At 47.9% G+C, this 10,139-nt stretch overlaps 1 protein-coding gene across 1 annotated transcript; it reads right to left on the bottom strand.

Moving 5' to 3' along the window:
• Positions 1–552: 552 nt before the first annotated feature.
• Positions 553–9,783, bottom strand: RIPPLY3 (ripply transcriptional repressor 3). Its single transcript, XM_081067578.1, has 4 exons — positions 9,397–9,783; positions 8,437–8,503; positions 4,663–4,730; positions 553–1,712 (listed from the first exon to the last, which is right to left on the bottom strand). Exons 1-4 carry the CDS (start codon positions 9,498–9,500, stop codon positions 1,373–1,375), a joined length of 579 nt encoding a protein of 192 aa, XP_080923704.1. The 5' UTR covers positions 9,501–9,783; the 3' UTR covers positions 553–1,372.
• Positions 9,784–10,139: the final 356 nt, after the last annotated feature.

The following is a 10,139-nucleotide window of genomic DNA, read 5'->3' as shown; positions in this document are numbered from 1 at the left end:
GATTTATTAAGAAAACTAAACAAAGCCAAATGTGATGACTTAAGCTCCAGCCCAAGCACCACATGAAGGGCGAGTAAAACTAAGGCTTCTAGTATTTTTCCTTTAAAGCGGAGCAAAATAGGAAGCCATTTTAAATCCTTTCTGAAGTAAGCCCAGGTGAAATTGTTTTTAAGCTTGAAAAAAAAGTACTTTAGATATGTAAAAGAAACAAAATAATAAAGATGAAAAAAGAAAAACAAAAATAATAAAATTTTATTAAAAAACATAATTTTTTAAAGAGAAGGACAGGACAGGGTGACTTTTACTTAGCAATGTATACTTTTCTGTACTGTGTGAATTACTAAAGTCTTTGCATGTGTTTCTCCTATTTTTTAGTATTAATAGATTATTTGAACATTGAGGTTACAGACCACTTTGTTTTCCTTTTAATACTTCTTCTACATTCTTAAAAACAATAAATGTAATTTAAAGAGTTAAATATAAAACCATCCTGACAGACTTTTAAAAACTTGAAAGAACTAATTAAATCTAAAAATATATCAAACAAAAAAGGTGATTACCAAACATTTTTTATTTCAAACCATTTATTTCAAGTAGAAACGTATATAATGTACTGTATGCAGGAAGACAACCATACATAAGATAGTTAAGTAAAAAAACCTTGACGAGCACACTCGTTTGGTCTTCCAAATATTTAACAAGTGAAAATAATTTTACATTAGATACTTTGATTGAAAACAGTGTTATTCAAGTAACAAGGCCAAAGCAGTCCCCAACAGAGTTCAAGTTTTTCTCTCTATTCAAACACACAAGCCTTAGACAACAATCACATAAATTTTTATCCAGAACGGTCCCCTAAAATCCGTATTCTTATCATTCTTATAGGAATCATTGTGTGTTGTTTTTCAGAAATAAATTTTTTTTCCAGAATGCCACTAAGCAACTACATCAACCCTTGGCCAGTATGGAAATCATTTTTACCAACGCAGAAACAGCTAAATGATGAGTCTCCGGTTCAGTGAGAGGCATGGGTGGGTTATTAATCTATACTGGAGCAATCTGCCAATTGATCAACAGAGCGACAAATGCAGAATGTGCTTTGAAAGTTGGCCCTACCTGATATAAGAACCCATGTTGACAGAAACCTTCTCTTGGTCCTAGAATCCTTTCTCAACAGCACGCATGAGCGCTCTGAAGACGAGTCACCGAAGGAAAAGTGAAAGCTGAGGTCTTGCCATGAGTACAGTGCCGGCCAAAGTAGCCCTTGCTCCCCGGTGCACCCAGGGGAAATGCAGCGTCCAGGCACCCTGTCTCCAAGAGCGCAGGTGAGGCAGCTTGGGCGTGGGAGGGAGACCCCATCCATCTGGATGAGTCATACGCACTGGGCACCCCCGGGAGAGCCGCCGTCGGGAAGCAGAGCCTTACCGCCCAGGCCACTGCGTCCTCCGGCCGGCCGTCCCGGGTGTGTCAGCCGGTCTCTGCTCGCTCCTCCTAGGCCGGTTTCCTCAGGACCTTCTGCCTCCTGGCAGCGGAGGTCGCAGGGCTCGGCTTCCTCCTCCTCCTCCTCCTCCTCCTCCTCCTCGTGCTCTCCATCCTCTGGGTCGGATTCGTCGTTGTAGAAGTGAATGGTGGCTTGCACTGGGAAACTGGCCAGCACTTTTTCCCCGGAGCTCTGCAAATATTCTTGACGCTTTGAAATGGGTAAATAAAGTCTGATATGTAAGGAAAGAAAATACAGCATTAATGAACTTGAAAGAGTTCTGAACTCCATCTAGAGGATCTTTTTCCCTGGAAGCAGCTAACTCCCAACCTTCCGAGCTGATTTTGCCTTTTCTGCACACAGCGTTGGTTGGTTGGTTGGTTGGTTGGTGGGTTGGTGGGTTGGTGGGTTTTCAAGTCACCAGAACAACAAAACTATGGGCAGATGTGGGGAACTGGTAAGGAACCCCACACTAGTTTAAAAATCAGCTATAATCTGAGTGAGCAAATTCATTGAGGATAAAGGATGTGCTTCCATGAAGATAAAAGGAAATGAAAACATTAAGTTCCAAGAGTAAGAGACTCTGATCACATGGGGGACCTGACTCAATGGGGGAATTAATGTCCTATTTAGGTGACGCCCCCAAGCATGGGGAACGCTGTGGCCCTTTGGGTTCTAGAGGACATCTGACTCTGATACCCTGGTCTAGAAGAGAAGCAGCTAACCTTTCTGGATGTTGCCATAAAGAAGCCATAAGGGTGGTGCCCTCACTTTTCCATAATAGAAAAAGGCAACCCTGGCTTTTTGTCGAATAGAAAGATTGGAGGTTGGGGGACAGAGAGAGAGAAAGGAAGGAAGGAAGGAAGGAAGGAACAAAAGGAGGAAGGAAGAAAAAGAAAGAAAATGTATAAAATTTGAAACCTCTAAATTCAGGTTTTTGTGATTTTAGGATTCCAATTATACATGGGAAAGTATTTCAAATACCCCCCCACCCTCTCCATAATCTCTTATCCTTGTATCGTTCACTAGTTTGTTTGCATTTCCTCCTGTGGTCTTCTGAAAAACTGAGAGGGATTATCGGTTGATTACTGCTTATTTGCAAAGCTGATTTCAATTTCCCCCTTTTTGGATAGAGGAGAAAAAAAGGAGAGAGAAACCACCCTGCTATCAATATTGCATGGCAATTTTGAACTAAAATTTCAAAGAGACCAGTGATTTTTCACCTCCAGGGGACATGGGACACTGTCTGGTGGCATTTTGGGTCACCACAACTGAGCTACCGGCATGTAGTGGGTGGAGACCAGGGATGTCGCTAAACACCCTACAAGGACCAGGACAGCTTCTAACAGCGAAGAATGATCCAGTGCAAAATGTCAATAGTGCCGAGGAGATAGGTGTATCTCAGTAATGGAAGCATAGGTTAGTGGTTGCCTCTGTTAAAACTTAGGTGTCACGCTGATGTACAGTAGTTCCCCCTTATCCGTGGGGATATGTCCCAAGACCCCCAGGGGATGCCAGAAACCGCGGATAGTACCAAATCCCATATATGCTGTGTTCTTCCCTATACATACATATGTACCTACGATTAAGTTTAATTTATAAATAAAACACAGTAAGAGATTGACAACAATAATAAAATGGAACGATTATAACAATATACTGTAACAACAGTTATGGTCATGGCTTTGGGGCCATTATTAAGTCAAACAAGTGTCGCTTGAACACAAGCACTGTGGCACCTCGACAGTGGATCTAGTGACCGAGTTAGCTACTAAGTGAATTTTCCATTTAATATTTTCGGACTGTGGTGAACCACGGTAACTGAAACAGTGGAAAGCAAAATTGCAGATAAGGGGAGACTACTGTATTTGCAGGCAAATTTGAATGGGTAGGGTGTCCGGAATTTGCTTTAAAATAATCTAAAAACAATTTGGGGGAAAAAAAGAGTTGGGAGAGGGTGACAAACAGATCAGATCCAAGAATGTGGATAATTACTGAGACTAGTACTGGGCACATGGGGATTTATTGTGCTGTTGTCTGTACTTTTGTGTATATTTTCTTTAATAAAGAGATAAAATAAAATAGTTTATCCAGTTTGCCACGCTGCATGGTCAATGAATCAAAAATTGTGGAGCAACAGCAGCAGAGCGTCCGGCGAGGCGAGGCAGGCCGGCGGCAGGTGTTGCAGGAGAATGCTCAGAGGGCATAAGGGGGGGACTGTGCCAGCTGCAGGTCGGGCTCCCCTATAAAAATACACACCGCGGCCTTTCCCCAGCGCAAGTGTGTCAGAACCCCTGTTTCTGTACCAGTAAAGCTTCCCCAGTGATTCCACGAGGATTAATAACCACTGACACAACGGACGTTAGGAAAGCTTCTGTTTTCCAAAAGTCACTCTTTGACCAGTCTGAGGGGCTGTAAACTTCATCTCCAGCAATTATTAGGTTGGTGCAAAAGTAACTGCGGTTTTTGCAATTATTTTCAACCTTTTAAACGGCAATTACTTTTGCACCAACCTAACAGTATCTTTGGGTTTTATCAGAGTTTCCCCTGTCCCAGGATACACGGCGTAAAAATTCTTTGAGGTGGGAGCGTAGACTAGGGTCATTCTGGTGAAGGAAATGAGATGCAGCGAGGCAGCCGGAGAGCAATAGGAAAAAGATAGGGACAGAGGAACAAGTCAAAGTCCTAAGCATGAGTCCCTTGCCCACCACGACCGTGAGGCACTACTGAGAGAGGCAGGGGAACCAATTGTGGGGGCACCCACCCAACCCCTCAGCCAGTCAACACGTATGATATGTCCACTTTGCCGTAGACAATATACTAACTGATCCCCTGGGAGAGAACTAGAAATGTACCTAAATATCCCAGTAAATGAGCAGATATGCTTATACAATTCATATTCAATTAACACAAGACATAATATGCAATGAGAGGTATAAAACACAGTATAAAGGAAAGAGAAGCCAATTCCAACTTGCAACTGAAACACTGAATGCATGAAGGGATTCTACAAATCCCACAAAATCTCCTTGAAATTCCCTGGATAAATAGTAACTACATAATATGGAGAATACGGAATTATTTACCCCTTTGTTGAAAATGCATACAGTTGAAGACACTAAAGTGTATTAACGCTTATAGTAAAAGGAATGAATGGATTTCTCACTGTGAAGTCACGTTACCTTACGGGATGCTGGAACCCAAAAGCCCCCTTTGATCCAGAAGCGTGTTGGTCACCCCCAGGCTGAAGCTGTAAAGACAGACACACACAAACACACAGTCAAGCAGCCTCTGAAGTCACATCCTGAAATTTAAAAAAACAAAATCTAAGTAGCCTGCACGTGTTGGTATCAGTAGATTTGAGAGACAGTTTGAACGCCTCAGCGGTATTTGAGAAGCCGTCTTCCTCTTATTGCCCTCACCCACGTCCAGGACACTGGAGGGATTCAAAGGGGGAAAACGGAGTCCCACCCAGTCCCTCAGTTCTGGAGTTTTAAACCCAGTGGGGAGAGACACACCTGTAGACAAGTAACTGCACTACAAAAGGTCACCCAGTAAGATGCTCGCGATTCTAAGTGGGAGGGGCATCAGGAAAGCTTCACGGAGTGGGGGGGCCGGCAGAGACACCAGTGGGTGTAAAATTCAGAGACCACTCCGGGTGGAGGAGGTCATTAAATTCCGAGGGGCGGGAAAATCGAGCCCAGGTGGGGCAGCGTGACGGACGAGCCCAGTATGGAATGAACGAGAGGCCGTGTTGGTAAAAGGGCTCCAACAGAAAATGGGGTCCCAGTTACTGGAACGCCTTGAGTATCCACTGTGGAATCTAAGTTTCATTCTGAGACAGGCACTAAAGACCATTACTGATTTTTTGAGCTGGGAGTTCAACAGTCAGACCTGTAGTTTAAGGGTAACGGGGGGCAGCTGGCAGCAATGCAAAGCTTAGAACGTGGAGGTAAGGGCTTGAAAGCACCTGGCAGGAGGTGATGAAGATTTGAACTCAGGTAACAGCTACCAGAAGGGAAAGGAAAGATGGATTCCAAGGACACTTCAGTAGCATCCAAAAGGCCCGTGACCACTTGAGTAACAAGAGTGGAGGACAAGGAAGTTAGTCTCAGCAGCTAAGGAGACACTGATGGGGATAAGACACAAGCAGAGACAGCCAGGTTGGTCCTGTACCTGTGACCGGTGTGAGCACTAGGAAGTGAAGGGACAGTCACACTCTAGACCATCTGGGACGACTTGAAAGTGAGCTGAAATGGGCTGGGGCAAAGGATCAGAAACCCCGAGCCCTTGGTTTGCGTGGAGTTTAGTGGAACCAGGTAGGGAATGACACAGAACTTTCTAGAGCATGACAAGGAAGGACTGAGGCTTGTCTGGCACCAACGCTCGCCATGTCATTCCATTTTTTAGGGGACCTTTGGGTGTGTATGTGTGGCTTTTGTGAGCAAACATCATTGCATTTTACCAGCCATAGTTTTACAACATGCTGTGTTGAGCTAGGGAAAATAAAATGAGGCTCTTTGGAGGCTCAAAATCTTATGGGGTCGCCAGGTAATTTCGTCTGTATTCAGCTCTGTTTGTGACTGCTCAGGCTCACTCTACTACTCTAAGCAGTCCTGGGCTGTCAGAGGTGGTTTTACGCCCGGGACGGGAGAGGACCCAATGCGAGGTTGCAATCTTTGGTGGACACCAAAAGGCATGGTTCGATGGTACAGAAAAATAACTTCCTTTAACTGAGTAATTCTAACCAGACGTTGTGAAACCCACGGTACACCTTCATAAATTGCAAAAACTTTACCCCACAAATATATACAGGTTTAAAAACTTTATACATCACAAATATCCTCTTATTAAAGATCATTTTATGATGATGGAAATGTCTAAATATTCACACTTTGATAATTCAAGGCAAACAAATGTATACACAGTGAGCACTGTGTTTAAGATGTGTGTGTGTGTGTGTGTGTGTGTGTGTGTGTGTGTGTGGTCTTAGGGGCGAGACAACAGGTACAAGCAGAGATTTTCGGGAGGGTCTTGCCTTCTCTTACTCCCCCCACCACCACCACCCCCACCCCCGTGCATGGCTCTGATTCCACTAAAGCTAAGAAGTAGAAACGCTGGAAGATGGGAGGATGGGCCCAGGAGAACAGAGTCCCTGACATCTCCCTCCAGGAAATTGCCTCCTTTGCAGGGCCAACAAATAGCCAGGAGGGACCTGGAACAGAGGTCAACAAAGGTTGAAGTTGTCGCTCATTTTTTTCCCCAGGCAAGGGAGGGAGACAGCTCTCAAGGGGATGTCCGGACACCAAATGGGTGAGGGTGACTCGGCCGCTCAGGGGACAGGGCTTTTTTAAGCCTTCGCTGGAATTTCTCGAGAAACGCATAAGAGGGCTCTGGAGCCGAGGAATTCTCCTGCATTGTCGGGAGAGGGCGCTGTTGAGCAAGAAGCGTTCCCTTCCCGCGCATGAGGGGAGTGGGGGCGATCACCAGGCTGGGGCCCCGGGGAACCTTGCGCTGTACCTGGGGCCGGCAGTCGCCCGCCCTGACCTTTCCGCTCGGCCACTGGGCTCTGCAAAGAGCTAGCTCCGGGGAGCCGGGCAGCGAGCGCTACATTCCCCACGGAACACTCACCCTCTACCCTCCCCCCGCACCAAATCCCTGAACACAACTGCTTCATCCAAGGATGATCGTGCCATGATGATCAACTAGAAAGTTGCTACAGCTTAACATTTTCCTGTAATCTTCATTTTCCTCACAAATGGCCTTCTCATCACAATAGGGGGAAAAACAACGGCCTTCCATTAGGAAGTATGCTACAGTATTTTTATTCTGGCAACTGATAAGCTCCATATACATTTCATTTAAAAGAAAATTGGAAAGAAAATTGGATAATTGTAAGCTTCTATATTCTCTCTCCCAAGCACCTTTTAAGTCTTATGTTTAAGAACTTAGGTTTGAATGCAAAAGAAGGAATTGATTTCCATTATTTAGCTATTGCATGTATTTAATAATTTGGGCTACAGAAAATCATATCTACCTCAGTAATTTGATATTTATTTGCACCATTCTTCAAATGACAGCAACTGAATTAAAACTCCCATTACTCAGATTAATTTAATAAAGTAGTCTGAATATCAAAATACAGTCTGCTTTCCCCCACCTGAGTTTCTTATCACATTACAAATAACTGCACACTAAAACATATGCCACATGTGTTATGTAAATTAAAAACACGGTCCTCCTAGCCTCATTAACTCTTCAGCATTTTAAAAGTCATCCATTTATATTTTAAAATATAACAAAGAAAGGTACATTCCATGAAAGCAAGTCATTACTTCAATTAAGTATAAAGCAATGTAGTTACCCATGCAGGAAACAAAAGAATAGTGGTTGCGATTAATCTTCGCCCACAAAGCCCTCGGCTGGAGTGTATTTGCTCAGACAACATGAGTTCCCCCACGAGTGCTTGCAGACAGGGCTGAAAGTGCTTCAGAAAGGGCCAGACAGCAGGTGAGGCTTTTTCACCACACCTTGTGGGCACCCCAAACTGGTCTCGGCCCTTATTTGCACTGTGGCACCAGCCCAGCGCTAATGGCACACTCAGCTTTTCTCTAAGGCCAGGGGACAGAGGCAGCCTTCTCCCCTCCTCTCTACTTGCTGGTATGCAGGAAAAAACACGACATGGAAGAACTCTCTTACAATGCCCATGGAACAGCTATGCTGAGAGTGGCCTCGCTTTTCAAAAAAGGAAAAGCAAGCAGGAGCCCAGGGTACCTGTGACTCAGGTCTGATGAACACCTAGCTCACGGGCTCCTACTGCAGACGCTGGATGCCTCTGCATCAAACGACCAAGGGAGGGACAGGCCAAGGGGACCTTTCATGTTCCTGTATCTCAGAGATGGTGCCACTTTTCTGGCTGAACTGGTGGTACCGACGACGCCCACACCTCCCCTTACCGGGCTTCCAGTTCCAGTCCGCTCAGCGTCTCTGGGTGCCGGGTCCCAAGGTCTCCATGGGGTAGGGCTGGAACGGCAGGGACCAGGAGTGAACGCCAGCATTCTCTGCTGTCTCTTAAAATGCCATAAGAGTTATTCTTCTCATTTCTAATGTCTGCCTGAAAAAAGTCACTGGACACCCCAGAATGTCCTCCCAAGTTCTCAGCCTATGGATACACAGTGTCATTTGTTCTTTCCCCTCCTGCCACATTCCCAGTTCTCTGTCCTCACTGGGCTTTGAAAAGTCCCAAATCTGATACAAGTACCAGGGGACACATTAGTTCAGGGATTTCTCTCCCTGCCGGACTAGACTCTTCAATTCAGATTACCAGCGACCTCCACTGCTGGCTACTTGGTCTCTCATTAATTTCAACCGCATCACCTCGGTCATTGAAGGATTTTGACTCTACAGGGATGATTCTGCGATGCTCGAAGTGGGAATCTGTGTCTCCTCTCTGGCTGCCTGGCCACGCAGCCCCTTCCACGCCTTCCCGGCTAATTTGATTTCCTTCAGCTTTACTGCCTCGAAAAGGGCTGGTGCACCGAGTCAGCGAACGCTGAGCCCCAAGCCTAAGGCGAACAAAGACTGTCACCAAGACTGTGACAGTCAACGTGAGGGGATCCCCCTTGCCAGGCTAGCTGAGGGGCCCCAAGACGTCCAAGTTCCCAGCGCGGAGAATTTCAGGTGGACAAACGAGAGCGTGGGCCCGTTTCCACGCGGGCAGCTCCTGGACCCCTGCGCTGGAGAACTGCGCTCTGGATCGCAGGGGGCTCTACGCCCCTGCCTCTGACTCAGGGACTCGCTCGGCGTCGCGATGGGGTTCGGGGCTCAGCGCCGCCGGGGCCCCCCGCTCTGCGCTCGCAGAACCGCGGCGTCGCGGACTCTGGACGCATTTAGTCGGGGCGCGGGGACACCCTCACCTCTCGGGCCCGCGCGGCGGCGGTGGCCTCCGGGAACCGTCCGCGGGGCAGTGACAGACGCGACCCCGCGCCTCTCGGGCTCCGGACGCCGACTCGGGTCTCATGGTGCCGGCGGAGCCCGCGACACGCCAAGGGCGCCAGAGACTCGGCCGCGCCTGTAACCGCTCCGGCCAAGGCGCTTACCTACCCGCGCGCTCCGCGCCAGGTTTAAAAACGGGGGCGGGGAGGGGAGAGGACAAGGAAACCCGGAGGGGGCGGAGAGGGCACCGGAGAAACTCCGGGAGGAGACGGGGGAGGCGGAGAGGGGGAGGGGACAAGAAAGGCTCCAGGAGGGAGCGCCGCGCCCGGACGGGGAGGAGGGATGTCCAGGAGGGGCCTCGCGAAGCCGGGGGCAAAGATGGGGCGGGGACAAAGGAAACCTAGGGAGGGTCTCCAGGGGCTTGGGCGAGGAAGCTCGGGAAGGGGACGGCGGGAAGTGACACGGGAAGCCCAGGGAGGAGGACACGTGGGGGGGGCGGAGCCGTGGGCGTTTCCATCCGGCGCCCTCCCACCCGGGTTGGGGGTGGCGGCGTGCTTGCCCAGGGGCCTCCCCACGTAGTGTGGGGTCCCTGGCTCCTTCCGACCCTTTTGGGGTTCCCCGCGGCGCTCGGGATCCTGGTTCCTGCGCGAGCGTCTAGGTCCCCAGGTTTTGGGGAACCTCACGTCCACCACTGTAAAACGGCCTTGAGGTTTTGGGGGCGGCT

This window comes from Rhinolophus hipposideros, assembly GCF_964194185.1.
Source record: "Rhinolophus hipposideros genome assembly, chromosome: 2".
Classification (NCBI taxonomy): Eukaryota; Metazoa; Chordata; class Mammalia; order Chiroptera; family Rhinolophidae; genus Rhinolophus; species Rhinolophus hipposideros.
This window is presented reverse-complemented; position numbering and strand designations above follow the sequence as displayed.